The sequence below is a fragment of the Centruroides vittatus genome, unplaced genomic scaffold (assembly GCF_030686945.1).
Source record: "Centruroides vittatus isolate TY-2023 unplaced genomic scaffold, ASM3068694v2 scaffold_712, whole genome shotgun sequence".
NCBI lineage: Eukaryota > Metazoa > Arthropoda > Arachnida > Scorpiones > Buthidae > Centruroides > Centruroides vittatus.
Window position 1 is genome coordinate 1,696,055 of NW_027122715.1, and position 26,677 is coordinate 1,722,731.

The 26,677-nt window shown below is 34.3% G+C and overlaps 1 protein-coding gene across 1 annotated transcript in view; it reads right to left on the bottom strand.

The window, feature by feature from the left end:
- Positions 1-6,095: 6,095 nt before the first annotated feature.
- The window catches only part of LOC136989611 (uncharacterized), a 51,305-nt gene continuing 30,723 nt past the window's right edge, over positions 6,096-26,677 (bottom strand). Inside the window, 2 exon segments of the mRNA XM_067287829.1 lie at positions 6,096-8,305; positions 13,673-13,844. Coding sequence (XP_067143930.1) covers positions 7,259-8,305; positions 13,673-13,844 — 1,219 coding nt within the window. The 3' untranslated portion in view covers positions 6,096-7,258.

Sequence of the window (26,677 nt, forward strand, 5' to 3'; positions counted from 1 at the left end):
AAGTACCACAACTTTGGTTTGTATATATCTTCAGTTCCTGCTCCTGATTTAATTGACGCTTTAATTTTTTTTAATTTCTTTTCTGTATGCGCTTCTGATGTTGTTTATTTTTTTTACAACGCTTTCTTTATTAGCGTTTGGCTCTATTTCTTTTAGTTTTTCAATTAAACGTAAATAAGCAGCTTCTTTCTTGCTTCTATCGTGGTACTCTTTATTTTTTACATGCCAAAGGCATGGTTCGCTCTCGTAAATTTTTAAAAATTCCTCCAAAAATTCACGGGACATTGTTCTCACTACTCAGCGGCCTCACAACTGAACGACACGACTCCACACACGTTCCGGTCGGCCTGCGCAGTCCAAAACTGTGCAGGAAAATCAAATGGTTTTTCGTTTCTACTTCGGTGGACTGTACAGGCCGCCGAAACTGTACAGTTTTCCCCCACACACATTCAGGAATTCCTCAAGGTCAGGCCTGCACAGACAGGAGAAACCAAACGGATGTCGAACGACAAATTGAAAGAATACAAAGTGGCAGTTTGATTTGAACACGTGCACTGTTTCCACGAATCGAACACTTCTAAATGCAATAAAATGACAACACCGACTTTTAAAATCGGGGAGAAAGCTTTTGTTTACAGGGCAATAAAACAATTTAACTGAGAGATTATCCTCCTCGTATGTGGGTGACAGGAAATTCTGAATTTCCTCAAGGCCAGGCCTGCACAGTTATTCCTCAAAGGATTTCCTGAACGTGTGTGGCGGCCTTATCTTAATCTTAACTCATCACTTATATAATAAGTGATAAGTTAAATAAACACCTTAGCATTGCTTGTATGCATTTCTATACCGAAAAGATTTAGAAATGTTGTGGAGAAGTATTATTTCGAATTGAAAGTTAACTAAATACTACTTAGTTATTATTTAATTTTGATATAATTTCAACTCTTAATGAAAGTTTTTTTCGTTTCCATTTATTTCCAACTCTTTAAATTGTAAAGAAGAGAACAATCTTTAAATAAAAATAGATTACCCAAGGCATTTATGAACATTTCATTAGCAATTTGTGAGTTGGAGATAGATGCGGTTTCGCAAATTTCGTGCCTGGAGTAAATTTGAAGTCGTGCAAATTGTTATCCCAATTATTATCTGCATTACGTTTCGAAATGTTATTTCATCAGCTGTCATCGTTCTATAACCAATAAACTATAGGATCATCATCTATGTTTATGCATCAGTTGGAAGAGCTGAGACGAAATATATTGCTTCGGGGGAAGAATGCAAAAAATTTCTTGAAAATACGTAGAAAAAGTAACATTCTTTCTCTGTATTTACACAAGAAATTCCCATACAGTCATTCTGTTTTTCGCAGAGAAATCATATCTTAGAGAAATTGAGGAAAGATTGTTTTTTGGATAAATAATACAAAAAATATTCAGGATTGGAATCTGAACGTCGCCATATCTCCGTTTATCGACAGGATGGCACCCGGAAAAGCAGAACAATAGCAAATGTCTAACTAATTGCTGGAACTATCGGAACAGAGATATCCGCCGCTTTCTGGAAGTTGTATCGATGATATCTGCTGTAGCTGCTCCCGGCAACCTTCCTTCCTAGGACGTTCTGGCATCTGGTATCTTAGGTCGACCACTGATTAGATGAGACGGTGGTGAGTGATAGCATACTGTGGGAGTGAAATACGATCAGGATACGGTGACGAATCTCGCTCGACACAATTGCCAACGCTGGTGGGCATCATTAGATGTCTGAGCTCACTGTCAACATTGTCTAGCCAAAAATAAATCACTAGCAATGGCTATCTGGATAGGAGGAACTAAGATCTTTGCCCGGAGCCCATGCTAGAATTATAGTTCTTCCATGATCTACCTTTGATCAATATGGCCAAGGAAATACTCATCTAATAAAAGCCATATATTTGCCTTCCTAGTTTTTCAATTTCCTCGCGTAAAAATGCTATTTTTTCATCGTCATCTTTAAAACTCGAAGTAAAGATGATTTCTATTCGCCCTATCTCCAATCTATTATATAAATCGATTCATAAAAAGTTTCAGCTACAGTTTTTCAGACTGTGACGTTCATGGCTAAAGTTAAAGTATTTTTTTTTTTTTTTTTTTTTTTTTACATTATCTGCAAAAGGCGGATTGAAATAGCTTGAAAAATAAAATTCTAAAACACTCGGGGCTAAGGTTGGAACATATCAACCTCTTTTATTAATTGCTCAAAAGACTTATTTTGTCGTTACCATCGAAATTCTAGTTGACGACAACACCGGATACACCCAGTTCCCTATTAACGCTTGCACAGACATAACTCCACACTTAGAACTTACGCTCATTAGTGTCGCTCCACTCCGACTACTAACAATCTACATCCGGGGGTCATTGATTAGGCGCAGTATGCATTGTAGGATAAAGAGAGTTAAACAAATGAAGTACTTCTTCCTTCGTTCCTTATTACTGAAACTTGGCTTAGTTGAACTCCACCAATTGTTGCGAGTGGCGCCACTCTGGAGATCACGATGGAAACGTAACATGACTAAAAGCTCGAGTATATACATTATTGAGGTACATTATTCCGAGTCATATGACATAATTGATGATGTAGTCTATCCCTGTATAACTATTGTCAACTACTATGAAAATTTTTCATAAAGATTCATAGGGGCGATAAGCTACTACCCTTCGTGACGTTATTAACCACTGTCGACATCATAAACCTCTTTTTAAGTTAGTTTCGAATGTTAATGAGTCTGCAATTACGTTTCGAAATTTTTAATGTGTTTTAAATTATGTATAAGTTTTAAAGAATGTAAAATTTTTCTCTGATAAATTCAAAGGATAATCCAAAATTAGTCTAACTGTACCATCATTATCACTCTCTAGCGACACCTTTCTAACCCCTCAAGACGTCTATTTATCTTGAAGACGTGCCACAATACAATGCCGAAATGACAAACTTAACGAAGTGAACGGATTCCGCCTTAATTAAGGCTACTGGATCTACTAACCCAAACGCCAGACTAAGCCGTTTGGCAATGGTCAAAGTCTCTAGCGACATCCAGCAGTGAGTTTGGTGCGAGATCTAACTGCGGCCGTTAATCCCCCGATGACACTGGGCTTACCCTCAACACAACGGTTAGTGTTATCATCGGAAAACTAAATCGATTTGTTCGCAGCTGTGTATGAGAAGACACTCTTCTAACATCCAGTCACATCTGGAATTCGATATCGAAAGAATTTATGTACTTTCACCCACTTCAAAAAGTCTAATGAAAGAAAGCTCTACTTAGACCTATCTACACGCCTCTACTGTAAAAAAATTATCATTAAACATATCGAAAAAAGGAAAAAAATTGATAAATCTCCCTATTCTATTTATATGCTTTTAAAGACTCTTTATCTGCCTTTAATTAAAAGCAAATGCAGCTATAAAAACATACTATTTTAATTAACAAGTAGATCTAGGGTACTCGATTTATGTGATTAATTCTGTTAATTTCTTCGATGATCTGATTTAGGGTAAATACACTAACAAGGGTGTTTAAATTTAAAGTAATGCTATCTAAGACTGTGTGTTCTACAAGAAAGATTTTAAGTAGAGATGGCACCCAGATTGGCTATCTCCTGGGTTAGATTGGTGATAGCCTGAAGGCAGAAAACACGAAATGGTTATTAGGAGTAAAGCAAATTGAATGAAGAGTAGATTGGTATTACTACCAATGATAGATAGCAGCGGTGAGACAAACGAGTAGAAGTCAGTTTCATTACCACACACACTAAAGCAATTGATATAATGGTCCTTACATCATACAAATGATTTGTTTTCTAGTTCTTATTCCACCTATAGGCGTAGCTTTCTGTAAATTCAAGTATCCTATTTCCTATTCGTATTTATTAATGCGAGTAAAGGCTTTTATATCATAAAATCTACTTTTCACAGTATAATTTTAGTAGTGCCATTATAGGTATGATTTTTTTTTTCAATTGAAAATATTTTGAAATTAAGAAAATAGAATATTCTAACTCTTTCTCAAAAACGATTAACATTAAAAGAATCTCAAGAAAAGTGAAAAATACACAATATTTACACGCGTGCAAGTATAGATCGTTTCGAAGCACCTCCGAAAACTTTGGTAAGATAGATAATAAATGACAAGAGAACGCCATCTCCATTTGAAAACGGTAGGCAACGTCATCTGTGAATGATAGGAAGTACTTAGTATGCACGCGGTTATTCTCAACTCGTAAAAATGTTGCCAACCGTAAGCATCGAGCCCCTTTATATAGCGAGGAATATGGCGACCGAGATTTCATTTCCTCGACTTCTCCCACACCAACCGTTTCTTCATCACGTGACCGGAATAAGGCCTAGAAAAATATGTAATACCAGAGAATCTCCGTTCACCAAAAATTTTATGATTGTTCAGCTATTTATAATCTATCTTTAAAACATACGCACTCATTTCTGTGTGTAGAAATCAGTCGAAATATTAATATTATTGTTCTTATTGTTGCATTTTCTAGAGGATCGAGTTTAACCTGTTGCTATTAAGAAAACACGTTCATTAATCATTAAATTTTTGATTATGAATGAATGGTACAGTACATATTAACGAGTAGAATTTGCCGCTAAGATAATTGCAATCTAATCATCTTAAATACAATCCCAATTATAAAAAAAAATTAATGATTTGAAACTGGTTAATCAATGAACTCGGCTAACTAGTTTTCAAGGCAATCACTTTTTTTTTTATTGATATCTTTCATTAAACCAGTAACTCCGCTTATCCAGAATGATTTCAGCCATTACAAAGCTAAATGCTTTTTATAATCTAGTGAATCATCTTCCTGTATACAAATCTGGGTGTTTAATGCTAGCATTCCATCGTTCTTTGTCCAGTAATTATATATATTTTTTAGTTAAAGCTGCCGAAGCAAACAAGGAAAGAAATCGTCCTTCAGAGTCAATTATCTACTCAAAACCCGAATTGCAAGTATTCGAATAATGAAAGCGGACAGATTGACAAACAGGAAACAGCTTTATATCCTTCTCGCTCTAATAATAAGTTTTAATTAATGGTAATATTAATAATGAACCCTCTCTAACTGATTTATATAAGTAATGGGGATCTGCCGTGTAATGTCTTAATTATAAACTAGCATCTTTATAATATAGAAATATTTGTGGCAAACCAAATTTATTTTTAATTACTCTTTTCTCACGTTATATAAGCCAATTAACTGGTAAATATTTTCTTCCGATCGAGCTTTTTTGGGTGGTATACATTATATCCTTTTGGAATCGAGGGCGTCTTCGTAATTGAAACTGTAGAATTGGGGCGTAAATTTTCTAATCCATGGTTAAGAATTAATAGATAATTCGCCACGTCTCGGTAGGAAGGTCGAAGGTATTTAAAGAGAAAAATACGGAACATGGCGTAGGAAGGAGAAAGAATTAGCGACGGATCATTAAGATAAGAGTGACGTCGAGCCACCACCGCAAACCCTCCCATCGTCCACCCCAATCTCACGCCCGCCACGGGTGGGAAAAGAAAAGAAAATAACTGAAATACTTCTACAAAACCGGAAAATCGAAAGCTGTTTGGACACGCGAAACCACCATTAAGATGCGGGGAGGAAAAATTAAGCTTCTTTTAATCCCACCCAATCGACCTTCGGATTGTTGGGGAGAGGAGGAGGAACGGGAGTGATGATCCTTTATTCGCTGTCACGTTCTACCTCCCCCCGCTCTCCATCCTCTTTATCGACATCGACTGGTGGAATCACCAATTGTTGTTGTTGCTATTTCCCAAGGGATATATCGACGGGGATGCTTGGTAGAAGGCAATAAATGCCACCTTGCGGCTACCAATGGAACTATCGATGTGTTTTCTACCTTTCATTTCTTAAGAACTAGATAAGTTCTGGCTATTCTTCCAGAATAAATGAAAGTCTGCCCCAGTCAACAAAGTTAGGTCAACCAAATTTCAGCGATAAGCTTATATATAATAAGAAGTAACGGATCCAGTGATTTAAAAAAATAATAATAATAATAATACGGCCATTGAAAACACAAAGTTATGTTTATATTTTTTATTACAATCATTCACCGTTTTCGGTTGGTTTAGTTAAATAATACACAAGTCAAAAGCTGATATGTTGTACACATGTCAATTCAGCGCACAAAATCGCTTTTTTTTTTGTTTGTTTTGTTTGAGGAAATTTGAAATTCTTGCAGACAAATTGGTAAAAGTCCTGTTGGTAGTAGGCCTATGAGGTCGAGGGAATAACCAAACGAATTACGACCGCACGAAATTTCACAGTTTTACACAACACCATATAGAAGATAAACAAATTTTTACCACAAAACGCGAAATGTTCGTGTTTCTTGAAAACTTTTCCGCTTATAGCGCCTTCGTCCTCTATTGATTTCGGATTTTTTTTTTTATTCCGGTGGTCTGTAAAAACTGTAGGGTTTCTCTTCTTAGATATTCTTTATTTTCGCATATTTTCAGCCCCTTTATAAGTCTACAAAAATAGCTCCGTGTAGTTTATGAACTGTAATGTTTCTCTTTTAAAATTCCTGCTTCTGGAAATCTTGGAAGAATATAACGCGCTTTGACTGAAAAAATTTCTCATTTTTTATATTATTACTATTATTATTATTATTGTATTACTCTTATTAGCATATCTTCTGGAATGGTTTACCTTATACAGGGCAGGATTGCATAATATTAATTGATGGGATATACATATTCTACCAACTCTTTAAAATTTCTCTAACAACATTCATAAAATCGGTTGCATATTGATATTTTCCGTTTCGAAAAAAGATAATATATAAAGGAGAGTGCGAATCGCAAACGTGGTTCCTAATTTAAACGCAAGAAAGGACCAAAAATGACTTTATTTTTTTTTTATTGCTATACTTCCGTCGTCATCTATTAGTGGGCCCATACTTGATTAACAAACGCTCCGAGGACGACTTAATTGAGCATTTGCCGATCTTCTTCATGTTTTTTTTTTTAATTGCATGGATTAACCCATGCTATTGCGTGATGTGCAGAAATGAAGAGGTGGCGAAGGGTCAAAAGGACCGTTATCACAGCATCGACAGGTGCATCATCGTTAGTCGTCGTTAAAAATTTGTACGACGACAACGATCACAACCACGAAGATTGGCAGAAAAACTAAAAAATAAACACTTGCTTCCTTTAGGGGTTATTCGAAAGTGGTCCACATCACGTACAAGTTGCGATGCGTGTTTCGAAGTCCGGTCGAATATCCCCATAAGGTTCCGGTTCTTCCGGTAGCTCCTTGTCTGTTGGCACAAGATGCTTTTGACTAGATGGTTGTTGTTGTTGTGGTTCAGTGTCCTCTTCGTCGTCTATTGTCGAATAGATATTTTCTGCAGGAGAAAGAGGAGAAAGAGGGTTGGATCCTTGGGGTTGGAGTTTTGGGTGGAATGTACTAAATTGTGGCACAGGTCTGCGTCGGGACGGCTGAGAAGATAGCCTTGGTGACGTCAACCCCGGAACATATGGAGGGGGAGGAGGAGAATTTCTTGTATATCCACCGAGAGGAGAAACTGGGGACAGATTTGAATTGGTAGGCTGTGGATATGAATTTGGATGGTCCGAAATGTCCAAAGGATTAGTCATTTCTTCTTCTGGATGGCACATCCTAGATGGTACATTGGACGTTCTGTCAAAGTCGGGATAAGCTAAATCTGGTCCCAACATCCCTTTACTCATATAATAATTTTGTTTGGCTTGAAAGCTGTCACTCGAATGCCCATCTTTGTTTCTTTCCAGAGACTGCGTGTGTTTACACGTATCGTGACCCGAATTACTTCTGTACAGACCTCTGGATCCTCTCACTGCTCCTCCGTCCTCGCTGGCACCTCCTTCTCCGTCACTTGACCCCACATCCCTGCACAGATCTCCACCAGTGGATCCCCTAATACTGCTAGTTCCAGAACAAGGTCTGCTACCGTCCTCTCTCGCTAAACTTAGTTCGTCTTCCGCAAAGTCATCCTCACTGTCCATAGTTCTCCCTTCGGCTTCGCTATCTTCCACGTCCGAATTATAGCTACGAATGTCTGCTCTTTCTTCGGAACCACCAGACACTTCTTCATAGATAGGATTAAAGTGATCTTTATTCTTCTTGGATCTTCCTCGTTGTTCGGAATGATGATGATGAGTATGAGGATGATGAGGATAAAAATTTCCTTGCCTTAACGGGATCAAGTGAGTAGGTCCGAAATTATCGTACTTTACTTCCAGCAACTATAAAAAAGAGAAAAGAAAAAGTTAGATAATTGCTAAAAGAATTTTGCAAATAGAGATATTTCTAGTTTAGGAAAATGCTGATGAAGTCAAAATTGGAGACAAACATATGGAATGAATTATCCACGCATTTCCTAAACCCGGAAGGAAGGCCCCAAGAAATTTAATCGGGCAACGAATGATAGAATTTCTGGTTAAGGACGCAATTAAGAGTTGAAAATAATTTTTTCCGACTCCATTCCTAGTCGATTATTAAAAGAGCAATTCGGCAGGACATCACTCGGAGCGTAAAAGCAATCTGAAATTAATCACTGGAATTAAACGATAAAGAAAATATAACCATCAAGTGGAAATAATTCGAGAAAATATTCCCTTTAAATTAGAACTGTGGAAATTAACTCCTTGAGCAAGTATAACACAGAACAGCAACTTCTTCAAACTCGGTTTAGGGTGCAAATAAACCATTTCCGCGTTATTGAAGTTATCGACGAAAAGTTTTTTCGGGTTTCCTCTAAGCGAATTTAATCTGAGTGACGTCAAAGGAAAAAAAAAAGTGGAATAGAAAGGGAGTTGAAGAACTCGCGTGCATCGGAAAGAGCCTTATCGTCGACAAACACTCGAAGGAAAGATACTCAAACTTCTAAAGCGAGCTTGTAATAGACTCGGGACAAAACTCGGCAGGAGAAGGGCTCAGCTACGGAGTTTGTCAATTTTGTGTCGTCATAGCAACCTTACACTTTCCCCACGTGACCGATGGTACGTGAAATTGATTCTGTCCTGACAGCAGACCTCTAAGAAGGTGTGCGAACTCTACCCTCGCCAAACTAAGATACCCTTACTCTACCATACAAACAGACGGAGTCATTTTTCAAACGACAGTTGGCGAGGAAGGTTAGTAGATGGGAAGGAAAAGAGGAAGGAAAGAGAGAAAAAAAAAGATGTGATTAGATTTCCCACTCAACCGCCGACTGTCCTTTTCTAGTTGAAAGGAAGCAATATTGTTAATGGACTTCGCTTCGCTCTATTGAGAAAAAGATAGTAAAAGGATTCATCAAAAATCGAAGAATTCTTAACGATCTTTATGAAGAAGTTTCAACGGATTTAATTGCAAAATGGTATGCAATTCCGTCTGTATTAAACGTATCCAACTTCGGCCCCTCCATCTTTTCAACTGTGCTAAAAGTTTTCATATTAAAAATTAAGAATTCTAATGAAGATAAAACGCCATCCTGAATGTTTTCATCAACACTAAGATATTCCCAAGTCTGCAAAATGCATTAAGAAATTAGTAGACAGATATGAATTTTTTAAAATGTTAATTCACCATTAACATCAACTCGATGTAAAACGGAATGCAAAGAATATTAATCTAGAAACAAATAAACTTTTTTACTACTCAAAATATCTTATTAATATTATTAGTAGAGTAGAAAGAAGCTCTTTAACGTATAGGTTAGATGTTGGAAACTTTTAAAATATTCCCCTAAGGAGAATGAATATTAAACTCGAAGGATGTTTTCAGAGTAAAGTTATTTAGTTTCAATGTAAAATTATTAATTATCAACCTTTTCAAGTCTTAATTACTTTAAGGAAAAAAAAAGAAATCCAGAGGCAAGTTTTTATTTTTCATTGTTGGAATTTTGATTTGTAATCCTTATGGGTTTTATATCAATGTTGGTCTTTTGTGTCCTCTTATTATGAACACAATGTCCCCATATAGTTAATGGACTGTACAGACAAGCGGGGAGGGAACAAGGGAGAAAAGAAGACAGAAGACAAATTTCACACACAGTTCATCACGTGCAGTGGGTACTATAGACCGAAAATTACTGTGCCATTAGAGGAAATTATGTACCCAACACATCCATTAACAATGGAGCCGTACGGCTTTGGAATTGTCAAAATGTCCTGACGCTATAAGAGGGGTGTCCAACTCTCTCAACCACGTTGAAATACCAACACGCATGACTACCTCTTATATATGGCTACTTTACATTTTTTACAATTTAAATATATTGAAATCGCAAGTGTTAAAACACCTCTTTTATTATTATTTTTACTGCAGTTTTCTCGATTTAGAAGAGATTTATCATCTAAATATGAATGGAATGCTGGTTTTTAGCGCGGATTCCTTTTTTTTTCCTCTCTCTAAAGGATAAGTATCCAGTTTGAGAGAGGGAAGAAGAATAAATATATAAATAAATCATTTAAGACCTAGCGTAATTCAAGTTTCAACAAGAGTCGCGCTTCCAATTCTGTCAGTTTTACAGCTGCTTACGATTATTTTCTACTTTATGGAAAAAAAATGTAACAGAAGCTAGCGGTTAACTACAATATTATTATGACTTAATTGAAAGCACATGGTAAGTTCACATTACAGGCTATCAAAGGTATTTATGTATTCCGAGAAGATATCATCGCCAAATTTAATTATTGTTAACAATTTACTACGCATATGTCACTCTCTGCCCTTTATAATTTGATTCAAAAGTCAAATTTTTATATTCTATAATTTGAAATAGAGAATTTAGCAGAATTTTAATGAACTTTAAAGTGTTTTAATGTTATTTTTATTAACTATTTGTTAATACATCCTAAAATCTTTAGACTACTACGTTTTTATTTGCTAAATAAAAGGGGGAAAACCTAGTATAAAGGACCCGTTGTACTTGGCTCCAGTTACATTCTCGAGGTCCTGCCTTCACCTGTATGAAATTCGACTTATGCAAAATGACATCTTTACTAATAAATCATGCACTAAAACTTCTTTCCCCCATATTTTCCAGTGATAAAATTTTATTGGTAACAGCTCAAAGATTGAAATCATTTAAAAAAAAAAATAAAATACTTTAAAAGATATTAAAACGACGGCAAGTATTTTTGCAACTTTGCCAATATGAATAATGAAAAAATAAAAATCTATATTACCTATAAATCTGCTTGAAATGTCATAACGGGGGGTTTATAGTCGAAGCAGAAAGCTGGGCCATAGAAAACCTTAAGAGTTTGTCTTTATAATAAAAGAAAATCTGTTCTTTCAGTAAAGGAAAAAGGTCGGTTTTAATCTTCCATTTAATGTGAAAACTAACATTTTATCCCTTCTATATTGTTTTAGAGATGAAACCAATTCCAACTTTTTTATACTTCTTCAATATAATACACATCGATACACATCAGGGAAATGATCATACTGTAGCTATTTACCTCTTCATTTTTAACAGATTTACATATTTTAAAATTAATTTAATTCATTATAATTATCATATTTAAATTCTCAGAAGAGTAAGGGAGAGAGAGAGAGAGATGAAAAATCCGAATTACTCGAAGAAAAAAGTAAAATAATTAGAACAAATGTAATTCTGATTTACATAATAAATAGAATCTACTTAAAATGTGTTCTTCAACGATTTATAAATTAGTGGCAATTATTTAAATTAAAATAATTGTTAGCTAAGAAAAGATATAATTAAAAAAAAATAGGCTTCAATTTTTATTGCAATTATAGATAATCCTTGTGTAAATTTTCTTTTGTATAGTCGAGGTAAAGGAACAAATGGAAATGTTCTTCATGAAAATGTATGGGCGAGTTTTATTATTATTATTATTTAAATGAATGAAAATAGGTGCATGTTATCTAATAGGCGTGATGAATAATCTAAAAAGTGGTTGTACGCATTAAAAAAAATTATAAATACGGACAAAAGCGGCTTTTAATCTATTTCAAAGGGAGTATCGAGATGGGATAAGTTTAACGTTTTCTTCCTCATCAATCCTTCTTTAAAAATATCGCGGTCTCAACGTAGCTATTTACAATCTGTAAAAAAAAAACAAGGAAGAAGCTGCTAGTCTAGTTCACCTTTTACTCTATCTCTTAACCACCTGGCTAGCGGCAAAAGTTGTAAAACTTATCAAAGCTCTATGCCGGTAACATCTAGGGAGCTATAAAGTGAGAATTCGTAATGTCGGGGGTGAGACTTTTCTGCTTAACAATGCAACCCAATTCTAATCTCGCAACGTTTTCACCCACAGGTGATGACGTCATATAGTGTGTATAATCTGTAGTTGCAACTTTAAAGGAAAAGATAATCTGCAAATGGACGTTGTGTTGGTAGCTTAGCAGTAGGGAAGAACTCGTAAAAAGAACCCATAAAAGAAACCCTTCGTTAATACGCCGAAAGAGCAGTAATATAACGAGTTTGTATCCTGTATCAATAGCGTGGGAAAACTTAATATTGTGGCTACTGGAAAGCATATTATAATTATAATTATTATTATTTTTTTTACGTGTATAAAGAGATAATTATAGGTTTAAAATAATGCAAACTCTATGCGAAAATTTTCCAGTGTGCAAACTCGGTGAAATTCTATGCAGCTTATTAATTTCTTCTTCACGAAATGGCAGTTAACCCGTACACAAAACTACCATTTCCATTTAATTATATACGTAGACAATAGTCAAACAAGGCAAAAGAATTTTAAAAATATATATATGTAGGGTAATCCCCGCATTCAATTTTCTTCGATGGGAAATCCCCCCAGAGTCATCAAACCTTTTAATTTTTAATTACCTAAACGGTCTAATGGCGTAACACAGATTACGTATTTCGAAACTTATTATATAAATAAAATTTATATTGTATTATAATCCATATTTCTTTTACTCCTTGTCACCGAATAATTCATTTTGATTTATAATCTGCCGTCAATTAACGAAAATGATATTAAATTTTCTTAATTGAATAAATTATCTTTTCTAATTCATTAAATTTAATTTACTAAAACTTCTTACGATGTAATTTTATATAATAGAAAGCTTAAGACATTTCCTTTCAGTTGATAAACACCTTTAAAACAACCGTCTAGTGTTTAATTCTCAAATACGCGTTATTGTTTATATTATATTGTAAGGTTAAAGAACACTGTTTAAAACTCAAACACATGCTCTATTAGTATCGTATTAAATTAAAATAGTTATATAAACTGCTTCTTTTCTCTATGAAAGGTTTAAATAATCTGCATATTTCCTATAATAATCTCATCAATAACAACTACTCATAATGTAACAATAGAGCGTGTCAAAGTTGGAATTACTAGAAAAGTATAAAATGGGGAAATCTCACGTTACTTTGGTTATATAAAATGTGATTTACGTTGAAAATTCAAGGTCGTATTAAATCTCCATATTGGTAACTTTCATTGTTATTAAAAAAAAAGGTTGAGAAGGCTCCAAAATGGAGTCAAGAAAGAAAAAAAAAAAGCATCAATTAAACCGAGAGAAAATCGTGACGCGTAATATGTTAGTAGAGAAGTTCGAAAGAAAGGGGAAAGTTATTATAATAGCTATAATTAAATTATTTTCCGACTCACCTCTATTGGAGTTAGTGTTTGAGAGTCTGGTACTGTGTGATGAGGTGGTAGTCGTGTAGGATGGTGGTTGATCAGTACATCGTCGTACGTGACCCCGTTTGATCCTGCCAGGTCACATCGTCCTTGGTGGTCATCCTTGCATGGCAAGAAATTCTGGACTTTCTTCTTGTGTCTGGAATAACGAACGACTGATTAGAACTCATTATAAAGTATCTCGATGAGCATATTAAGTAGAACACGCTTTCTACGAAAAATGATTTTCCTTAAATAACGCTCCAATTGTTTCCAATTAAGAACCTGCCCACTCTCTTTTTTTTTGAGGTAGATTTTAGGGAAATATAATGAGACCAGTGCTTAAAAATGAAATATTTTTTTCTCCCTTTTTCTTTTTAATTTCGATCAGTTTTAATAACGCTCCATCAATGGGAATAGAAAGTAAACGAATTCGATTTGTTAATTTTACCTGTAACAAATGACGACTCAATTGTTCAAGGCGTTAATAAACTCGATAAAGAAATGAATAATTCTTCACGTACAACGAGCATTTATTTACTAAAATAATTTCGCATGATTGAAACGTTTTCCGTTAATTGCAGCTGTAACAAATATTATAATCTGTTCAATACTTTTTTCATGTGTTAAAATGAAAAGAATAAAGTTCATCGAGCTTTGAAAAATTACATATAATAACAATAAGAAAGTTGCTTCTCGCCAATAATCGAACAATGATTATTAAGTAGAAAAAGCTTCAAACGATCTCCCCCCGTAATAATCTCTTGTATATTATTAAAAGCGAGCCAATCAAGAAAAAAGCTGGTCAAAAGATGAGTCAACCTGGTAAAAAGGGAGGGCCCAATCAACGTTTCCCATTCAACAGAAAGCCAACAAAGAAGGGGGCGAAATGGTAAAACTACACGCAAATCCACCATTGTGCCATTCATAAATATTCCATGACCGATTCGGAATATACGTTTAGATATTTATTTCCAATGTAACAAGAAGAGCCTACTCGAAATAGCGTGAGAAACGAAATATATATATATTGTATATATGACTATATAAGAGGGTTTCATTAAACACAAATAGGGAAAAACGAAGGCAGACCCATTCATAAAATTTGGCTCCCTTCAGTCGAGAAGTCGACCGTTTGTCAATGGTTTGAATCACGCAATTTTCGTGACAACTTCTGAAAGTCTATTTATAACAAAGAATAAAAAGATTTGTAACCCGGTAATTTATTAAAGAACACTCGGATTTCTGTGTAAATAAAACGTGTTGACCACTAACAATTATTGAATTATAAAACTCTAAGCATTGGATAAAATTACCCGGTGACTAATGGGATGAGTCGTTTCCTACTATTATGTTCGGATACAATAAATGATCAAGACGGTAAATATTAACGACTTAGTCGTGTTTGGGTGTGACCCTTCGGCGCGAACACCTAGCAAAATTAATGATCTGGATGTGTGTGTATACCGGTCCACGCCACACTCCAACTTTCTACTGTTTATACCGTTGCAGTAACAAATTATTTTCCTCAAACATTGTTTGTTCGGACTAATGTAGGTACCTTATAAAACAGCTACCGAAAGTAGAACGGTAGAAACATCAATCTCAATCTAGTAGTAGTAGTAGTCATAGAGACAAAATTACAAACAAATTTTGTGGAAAATTAAAGTCGTCATCGTGTTTAATTTCAATTGCTCGATAGAATTAGTTAATTAAACTATCATTGCTAAAAAAGGAGCAGCTTACGATAGAGATTTTAAATTTCTTTCGAAAAGAAATAAAAATAAATCCCATTAAAAGCAATAAATTATACTTGGTTTGGGTGTCCAATTTGTAAAACTGAGACGAGAGAGGGAAGAGGATCAAAGTATATATTTATAACTGGTGCGAAAAAGCTGTAGGTAAATGTATTATATATCAACATGTTTATTAGTAAATTGGACAAGTTGACTCGCGACACCTGAAAAATTAGCCAATTAACAGAAAACGCAGAGGAGTAGTTACATTATCGCACTCAGAAATGCTTTCGATAAATGACTTTTGCTTAGCAAACTGGGAGGACGTGATGTTATAGCCGTAGCTTCTCTCATTTCTTTCTAGATAGTACTCCTTAATTTTATTTTCTCAATATCGAAACATCGTAAGAAGCTTGTCGTTTTAATTTCATTTACTTCCTCTCTCCGTGGTTTTTCTGACATAAGCTGTTTTCTATCCGAATGAACTTTGAGAAAAATCTATCTATAATGGCACAAGTTAGTCGAAACACGATAAAGTTTAATTTGGATAAAGTTAATATTGATTAGATTAAGTTTATCGGATATAAAAATATCGTACATTCCTTAAATTTCATTCTAGGTAGTTTACTAGTTATGCCATACACTAAAACTCACCTTTTTTTTTTTTTTTTTAAGAAGATACACCCGTATACAACGCGCATATATACATAGAAAAAGAATATTTGCTATCATCTCCGAATATAAACTTCATTTTCTTGTATAGATCAGAAAGCGAATTTAATTTTCTTCAGTCACATACTCTGCAAGAGTAATCTAGTTGGGAAAAGGAGCAGAGGAGAATCTTCTCTGCCCTACAGATGTGTATATCCTTCAGGATATCAGTCTACTCCGGGGGTTTATTAGATTTACAGATATGCAAATACCTTTTTTCGAATGACAGAAAAGCGTACCCGAAAGCCAAACTGGAAAGGGAGCATGCTCTGTAAATGAATGCATTTCAAATTTCGTACGTTTTCTAGTGATGGGATGCAGGTTGGCGACAGTCTGCAAGCTACCTTTATATCGATTTTTCGACGGAACTAAAAGTAGCACCTTATTTCCATACTATTGATGTCTCATGGGGAGTAGACTAATTTCTACCTTAATAAAAAAAAAAGAAAGATAAGAATCATCCTTCTAAAGCAATAACATGTTAATAACCCACTTCGTCCTCATTCGCTAGAATATTTACTGAGACAACGATATAAAAACCTTTTCTAATTTGCAATATATACTCCTATCCTCTATTAAATATCGCATTAAGTATTTTTTCCAAAGCCCCATCAGAAAAATAACAAAAAAAAAAAAAAAAAAATGAATAGAGTTACAACCTACTTCAATTTGCTTATCGTCTGGGATAGAGGAAGAATTCTTTTACTATCAGCAAAATGTCAGTTTTGACCAAATTCCCTCGAAGACATTAATGTAATTTGATAGTCAGAAATAGCGCCCGGGTGAACTACAGATATTAAGGGGGGATAAAAAAAAATAGAAGCGATGGATAATTAAAAATCAGCAGTGCGTGACTGCCACATGCCACCCCAAGCGTAACACCATCACCGCTACTGCAACGTTGTATTCATCAGGATGCGCGTTATACAATAGGCTCCAGAACTATATCCACTTTCCTCCGTTAAAAACGACATATCGATGTTGAAGTTAATCAGAAAAGATGAGAGACCAAACCCAAAATTTACTTATGTAAAACAAAAAAAAGGGGGACCGGGGGAGGGGGGCATTCTCTGTGCATTTAAACATTTCCGTTTAATTCCTGCTATCATGTTAAACAAATAGATTTATCATCACGATCTAGATATAGAGGATGTACAGACAAATCATATCTGTCAGGTCGAATTTCCTGTTTCTCTAATTGCGAACCTTATATAGGTGTATCTCCTGTACTAGGTTTAATGAAATAGTACATCCGGTAGCCGATGTTTTGTTTTGTCTGCTTTTTCTCAAACATGATCTTTGTTTAAAAACTATAATTACTATTCCATGACTCATACTTAAAAGTATTATAAATAAAACAGATCATCAAAGAACCTAGAAAAAAAGAAGTTCCTACGATAATAAACACTATTTAGAAGGCATTTAAAAATAATAGATATTTAGTAAAATCTAGTTTATAAAAGTTGGTCAGGGTATTAAGAAGTGACACGAGAAAGATATTTTTTTCGCATATATATATATATATATATATATATCCCTATTTTTTGTATTTTTTTTCTATCCGTTCTGATCTGAAAAACGTCTTGAGTGAAAAACTGAGCACACATAGCTTTGGTGGAGTCAATGCATCACCAATAATGGCTTAAATCAACCGGTCCACTGAGCTCGGAGGGGTGAATGGAGGGAAGTAATACTTAGTTACACTGACACCAGCGAGCGTGACTGTGGCGGATGACGGGAAATCGAAGCCACTTTTCGTTTTTATCTTCTCTACCCTTCTGCTCCATTTTTCTTTTTCTCTAAATGCCATATTTGCAGCGTTGAGAAAAACGAAAGCTTCATACATTGCCGGCGACTCCATCTTTTCCACATTCTTTTGTTTAGATTCTTTACTTGGTAAATGCCGTTTGATGTGATTGAGACGAAAATTATAGTTATTGTTTCTTGTACCATTTTACGTGAACAATTTTGGTTTTCCGGCGATTACAAAAAGAGTAAAGAAAAAAAAAGGATATTTCTTAATAATTTTCGTTTTAAAATTTAACTTAGAACATGAAAAATTACCTCTGGGACACTTTCGCATCAATTAAAGCATAACATTGGCTAACGGACCAAGAATCGAGATATGAAATTCCCCACGTACGAAAAAAGTCTATCGGAAAAAACGGCAGATAACGATGGAGGTAATCCTCTACGTTTATAGAAAATAGGGCGAGGAGGGAATTTTTATCTGTCTTTAACAGAAGTTCGAGTGACACCCCTAAAGAGGAATCTGTTCGTTACAATCAATCAACTTTTAGAAAAAGCAGATGGAGAGAGAGAGAGAGAACTAAGACCGACTTTCATATTAATGATCGTTTTAGTTAAATATTTTATCTGACATAACTTTATTTTTCAGATTTGTCGTTAGATAGGAAAATTTCCCGTGTATAACGTTTGCCGAATGACAGATAAAACTTAAATAAGAGTTTAGAAAAGGGCGGAGAGAAAAACGCGTTACACCCGAGACTTTTCTTATTGTAATGACGCAAAAATGCGTTCAAAAAGTTAGTTTTGGGCATGTTAAATGAACGAGTAGTGCACATGCGCGTTCCCCACGCCCCATCATCCGTCACACGTCATCATTCTGCAACCATTTAGCCCGCCTTCGGCTTTGCTATCTTCCCCTTTTATGTAAGGGACCGCATCGCTGCAGCTTGATGATTAATGCATCGTCGTTAGATTTTCTGCATGGTCGAACATTGTAGAAACAATCGCGCCTGATGGCATATTCCAGTTTTTCTTACGACCATCGGCTTTGGTTTTGTTTAATTTTAATTAAAACGAATTTCTCAAGGATGAAAACCAACATTTACAAGAATCAATTTTTATCCCGCGAATCTTTAAAACTAATTATATCTAAAAATTTTAACTTTTGGATATTCATAAATATGTTTCTTCTTCTTCTTACTCCTTGATTTTTTTTGTTTCTTTCTACTATGTTTTTAATAAATGGCAGTCGCTAATATGAAGTTTAAAATTCTCTTGCATACGGGTTGCTGAAACACTCGCAGGAGGGCTGTTTGCAGAGTAATTGTGCTTGATATATTAACACGTTTTATTCTAAGAAGTATCGCTGGACCGATACGAATCCCACGAGTGCTATACACACGAGAACTCGACATGAGATGCTTAATTTAAGGCTGTTAAGTATTGAAGGATGGGGTGTTATACACTAGCTCGTAAATTAATGTTTCACTCGAGAAACAATAGAGCATGTCTTGTTGGTAATTCCTTCATTGTTCTCCTGGGACTGATCGCTTCTACTTGTGGTCTTTCTTAGTACAGTTACTCGTCACGTCTGACGGTGTGAAAAGATTTGACATATTTCTACTCATTTCTCGAACACTTGTAGAGACTTTATAGTAAGCTAATGTGCATTTTTGTGAAACATAAATCGACATTTCTCTGTTTATTCGCTTCTCGTCAAGCGTGATGGTCGGAAGGATGTCATTCGGGAAGTTTTCGGATTCTCTATGCCCCCTGCACATTAGTTTTCTCCCGTGTCCACCCATAACGTCGTAATGACATTATATAATCATTAAGCCATTTACTTCTGATTGTGCACAGAACCGAAAACATTCCCAGAATAACGAAATTCTACGTATAGAGCAAACCATTCTGTCATTTTTCTAATCAAAAATGAATAATTTATAGATCGTGTATAGAAAAATAAGTTTACGTGAACGGAAAAATCACTATTTAAAAATAATTTCAAATGGAAATTTGAATCAATTTATAAAAATAATAATAGAATATTCTTGTCTAAACTCTATATGTCACTCTTGATAGTCCATTGAAAAACAATAATCTTTCAAAACTTATACTGAAAAGAAGAAAACATTAGAAGAAAAAAAAAAACCTTAACGGGATAACGTCACGATTCTAATCCAATATATCAAAACTTTGTCTTATAATTAATTATTTAGTTAAATAATTTATATCATTAAAGGATCTTAAACGTGTAAAGAGCGTTAATCAGCGAAACAAGTTAATCGCATGATTAAAATAAATCAAAATTGAAAGGCCATTCTCGCGTGAGATAGGATAGAAGGCGAGAAGGAAAAAAATTGTGATGTGGATCCCGGTTGCTATGGTACCAATTCGACCCTATTGAGGCGTGCCCATAAGGCATTCGAAATTTATACATTTCGAATTTTACGATTGATTGTCACGCCAACATCCCTATATACATGGAATTCTGTGTTGAAACAAAATGATTAGTAACATCTTTAATTATTTTCTAACGTTATCCTCCCATTAACATTTGTTTCTTGTTAAAATATGGCATTCTTTTCGTGTTGTTACAATGGACTTCATGGTCTTATAATACTCATTCTTTTATCTCGACAGTTTAATTATCGTCTATTATTACTAATAAAAGGGTTGTTTTAAACGGTTAAGCTTTTTTTTTTGTGTGTTCTCGAATATAAAAGAAATTTCCTTCGTTATTTAATACATTTTTCAAGTATTCTTCCATCGCTAAACGACGACTAATTGTAATGTCAAGGCATGCAAACGTCTCATCTGAAATGTATTTTACGCGTGATAATTCCATCAAAAATTGTACAAAATACTTTTTTTAAATGTAATAATATACGGCGTAGAATTTTTCTCCGGTTATTTTTTGCTATTAATACATAAAAGTGCAACTTAAAAGACACTTTAATAAAGAAACGAATGTGTGCCGAATTGCAGAAAATTCCCGAAGTGAACAAAGGAAAAATCTATATTACAGTAAGCTAAAGATTGGTTAAAGTAGCTTACAGATTTTCTCAGAAATATTTTCCTTTTTTAAATGCAGCAGTTTAAAATCTTTATGCAAATTTCACAGAAATTGTTAAAATACGAATAAATCGTCTAGAAATATCGAATTTTTACTTAAGATTTTTGCTCGAACGATTCGAAATATTGTCTAGAAAAGTAAGATTTAAATTATAACAATACCATTTCGAACAAATAAACTCGACAAAACGGCGGCTCTTCCATGCCTCCAATTAATTAATTTGTACTAGAGCAACCGTTGATATCTATATAACTCCATCTTGATCGATAACGTAAAAGTAAGAGTGAAGGAAAAAAAAAACACCAAATTTGCATTTATAACCCGAATATAAATTAGGAAATTTCCGTCTGTTCAATTATACTTTAATAACAGATGTCTTAATCACGCGATAAATGAATTATAAGTCGGGGTGGTCAACCCCCTTCTATCAAACGTCACGGAAGCTTAAAGTGTGACGGATCTCTCTCTCTCTCTATTGCTCGAATTAAAGGTAGTGTTCGATACAGAAGGGAAGGGAAAAAACAAAAATAAAAAAGAAATGGTGGGTTTCCCAGACGACTATTTCCAATAATTGTCTTAACCAAGGTCAAAAGTGCGAGTTTGCGTTTTGGCATCGGAAAATTGAGTCGTCGTTTTTCGTACAGGAGACGACAGAAGCGTGTCAGCGGATACTCTAGGATTTTCTCTCGTAACACGCGATCTAACAACTCTGTAATTTCGATAATGGCACCGAAATTTGCTGAAATATTTAAGTTAACTCGGCACCTTGCTCTTTCTTCCATTCTATCATAAACATTCTACACCTCCCGTAGAGAAGATTGTTATCCAGAAGAATTTTTCTCGGTCACAGTTTAGTAGGACGAGTGCGGGGTATTATTATTTTTTTAAAAAATGTTGCTAATTAATCGTTTTAAAACGTATAAAGAACGTAATCATTTTATTACCCAATATTGGAGATATTCAATATAATTCAATTTTATACTATTAGAGGGCGCCACGAACGGTAAGAAGGTTAAGTAATTTTTTTTTGAATTTTTTTAGTAATTAAAATATATTTATCGAATTAAATAAAGTTTTATAATTATTTTAATAATTTTAACGGGTATAAAATTTCCTACGTTATATTTAACATTAAACAATTATTGTAAAGGTATGGATTTTTCAGGCGGTTAAAAAATATCGGTGACGAAACATGCAACATCCTTTGACAACCAAGCGAAAGGACCCAAAGTCTAAACAATCGATGATATACAGATGTTTTCTTCGGTAGTTTTGATCTCTGCTGGCAACTACAGAGTTCCCAGCGGCAGAAAGTACTACAACACAGATGGATAGATTTTGTAACTGTCTGTCCAACTAGAAACTCCTTTGAAATAGTCGCTCTTGTATGAATAATAGAAAGGGATTTTTCTACTCCGCCTATGAAATAGAAGGTGAAATTTAAAATTCCGAAAAAAAAAGAAGAAATAAAATCGATCAAACGGTCGTAGAGAGAAAGAGAGATTTCGAAATCTCGTCGTTACAACCAGTGCTTTCTCAGGAGCACCTCCATATCTCTCAACATAGGGGAGACGACCAATACGAGAGAGAGCAAACGGGTTTAAACCTTACTTAATTAATTACACCTATATGACCATTATAAGGACGTAATTCTATCGCCGAAGTTATGAATTTACAACCCTTTCCCTTTGCCAACGAATACCGTCTGGGTGCTCGATACACGTTACGTTAGATAAGATAGATTGAATGGAAGGGCAAGTAATGTTTAAAAGGAGGTTGTGATCAAATACTCCCTACTGCGATCTCAGCGTCGAGTCCTTATGTGTTCGGATACCCACCGTGCAGTCCATTTAGTTTTAAAGCGGCACACACCCTAAAGATATAGAAACAACACCTGACAAGATTTTAGATGTCTTCATTTCTTCCCCCCTTGTTTTCGCGTGGAGGAAAAGATCTCGTTAAGATTCTATGAATCTTAATGTTACGTATGCAAATTTATGCAATTTTCTAGATTGTGAAATTCGTATATTATTAAACTTTCTATATATATACATTGCGGTTGAGTTATAAACGTGATACGTGATTTTCACTATATTAATATTATAATAAACCGAAATTTTCACATTTATGATAATGAATAATAATTGATTTGCTTGTGTAGTCAAGTAAAAATTCAATTGTCTTATTTGTAAGAAGATGTAGTAAAAGCGAAATTTTTAATGCTTATGAAGATAATTGCAAATGAAATAAATAATAATAATTTTGATTTTTATGGAGTTGTTACGTAATAAAGGGCTGAAATAATAATATTCTTCGGAATATATTTATAGTTTGGTGCAATTTTTATGGCATGGAATTCGATTTGCACGTTAAGGGCGTATGTAGTTGCGAGTGCTGCGTTATTCCGGGAGAGTGGAGTTTGCCGGAAGCATCTTATTCCTTAGAGAACGGGAGACAAACGAGGGAACGCATTAAAACTTTGCGAGTTTTAATGGGTCGTGATGTACACCTCATTATGTTCGTCCTTCGTCAAGTTGTATTAATGATCAACGCCTTTAGGCGAGTGTCGCAGAAGGCATTTTCGTATATTCCCCTACAGAGGGAGAGACGAAGGAGTCGGGTTATAGTACGAAAAATATGAAAAAGAACCGGTGTCTTGTACCGGTCCAACTAGCACTTGTCTCCAATTATAGTTACTTTCGGTCGTCTTCCCCCTTCCTTATCGAATGATTTATGTTCTATTCATTATAACGTCCCTAAACTCCGCCCTCAAAAATAGTTTAGGGGTAAAAATGGAAATGGGCGTGAAAAAATTTGGAGAGAGAGAGAAGTGGAAAGGTAGCTTAATGAAGCTAAGCCAGTTCCTTCGGAGAAAAGCAAGAGAAAAAAAAGATGAATGATAATTAGTTAGGTGTCAATCTCAGAAACTTAACCTAAATATTATAAAGTTGCAGCATCTAAAGGTTTAATATTGCCTAATCTTTATTGGGAGGAGATTTACACATTACATGTAAATTTCGGCCATAACAATTAATGAAGCCAATTAAAAATTTACAAAGGCGTAACGCATTTGTAAGCATAGAAGAAAAAAAAAAGGCACGTTATAAAGTCATCTATGGTAATAAAGCAAGCGAAAATATCATTTTGTGTGGCACACAATATTAAAGTTTTCCTCGGATGAAAGTTTGTGGAAACGGCTTTTAGTCGAAACCATTTAGAAGGCCAAAAATCCATCTCAGGTAGGAAATCACCTGTAGATAGGTTTAAGTTAAATGATTTTTCCAACCTGTTGAATTTATTTACATAATATTTTAAAGTTTGGTAAAAACATACTGATGCATATATTAAAGCGTTGCGCAGAATGCAGCTGGGAAGAGTGGGATGGAGAGCCATTCAACAGCGATTATAGCACCCTTATGAAATTCAGAGCGGGGCATCTGGCGTCAATGTATGCAGACCGAGAGCCCATTACGTAATGATGGACGCCTAACTGGCAAAACTTTTTCTCTTTCGGGATAGTCGCTACCCGTATAGCTCCTTTAATGACGTCATTTCCAGCTAGGACCCGTAAGCCTCATTTTCCTTGGCTGCTTTTCGATTTACGTTCGCCTCATAAACTATTGTGCGACTTCTAGCTTCTCCCCTTCTTCCAAGCATCTTTAAGACTCCGAAGACACATACGCGCTCTCTCTCTCTATATATATATATATATATTTTTTTTTTATTCACTACTTTCTTACAAAACAAAATAAAAACGACAGTAATAATAAGAAGAGAAAATATCAGATTAATTTTTAAAAGTTTTAATTATTAAGTAGATAAAGTATATCGAAAGATGGGGTCCTTAATTAAACTGTCAATGACTAATTAGCCTGGAAACATGACACATTGTCATAAATTATCGTTTAGCACCGGGGCCCAAATTTTGTCTTTAGTTATGAAGAAAGCAAGGGTGGCAAAATTCTCGAAATTAAACTGGTCTGTCACTCCATCTGACACAACCAGATGGCATCTAGTCAAACTTACGGTTAATGAAGTGTCGTGTTTTCATGACATTTCTTAAATTCCTCGGACATCTGAAATGCGCATTGACAACTTTTGTTTCTCCTCTTATATGCCACATTAATTAATAATAATTTTTAAAATATTTCCATCAAATACAATGAAATTTTCATATGGGATTAAGTACAAGAAGATTCGATAAGTTAATTATTTACTTTCGACTAAATTTCTAGAATCTCTTTGATCGAAAACAGGTGCTGCAGCAGTACGAGAGAGAGAGATTTGAAAGTCGAAACACTTTTTACTCGGAAGGAAGAAGAAGAAGAAGAAGAGAAAAAATAAAACTAATTTGCACTGTAAATGTTTTGAGTAATGCCCAATTCAATTTTCTTCTCAAAAAAATTTTAAATACAAGAAACATTCCCATGCATTTATCCGGGAAGTTAGATCTATTTTAAACATTTTTATTTCGTTTTAAACACTTCCTCGTGTAAATAGAAATCATGTGGATAAGTGTATTAGATTTTTTTTTAATACTTTTTCAGTGTGTGTACATTTAAATTCGACCGAAAATAATTTTAAAAAATAATCAAATAACGTGTTGAGAATATTAAATAGAAATACACTCGCACTGAATACGCGCTTGTTTTAAATAATGTAATAAATAATAAATGTAATAACGTAAAGAGGTGGAAGAAGTGAGGAAAAAATTCCTTTAGCATATGCTGTCTTATGCAATATAATTGAACTAAGTAATAAAACAAAAAAAAATGTTAACGAAGATTGTTGATTGGAGATATAGGCTAATTACTTTAATGATGATTGATTGGGAAAGTATAGTTTTTTTAATGATAATTAATTTGAGAAATTATGATTAGCGGAAATATATGCTTATTCTTACTTCCGTTTCCATTATAGAAATCGTATATTGTATCACAGACATGTGCTTATAGTATTAATTGTGATTCATCTTACGTAGAAGCAATTTGTAATTTATGGAGTTAGAAAAGCCATTTTGAGAAAACTTTCGATCAATAGCGAGGAATTTTTTTTTTGTAATTTCAAAAAGTGAAAAATTTAATGTGAACTAGTTGTGAATTTCTTCTGCTTTTAGCCGAAGGTAAGCCACTTTTGCACAATAAAGAGCTTTCATCCTACTGAAAACAAGTTACTAAAAGACGAGAAACACACTTCCAAACCTAAGAGAAAAAAAAAATCTTTCATTTCTGTAAGTCGTTTGCACTTATTTCGACGTAACGTAAGTGCCATACACGTAGAAATTAAAAAAAGAAATATTATATTATATATATATTGAATTTATACAATACTCGGCCAAAGAATACAAGCTGACTTTCGCAAATAACAGAATGTCGTCTTCAATCCCATTTGATTCGAAAAATACAAATAGAATAAAACCATTCGTATCTACATTTATATTAAATTTATCTGCTTTAACTTTACGTTACGGCAATGCATATTGGTGTACTTTGCTATTAGAAATACATTTATTCCCATCCCCCCTTTCTGGATCTTGTATTATGAATGGTAAGAATAGAAAACAAACGACTATACGCGATTAAAAAAACAAGAAAAAATCTGTTTATTTTTTTCGTTTTAAATCAATAAGTTTAATTTGAAAAATTAACGTTATTAAATTCTTTTTTTTCTTTAAAAAAAATCTGTAATAAAGTAGTACTTTATAGAAAAAGAATCGAATGC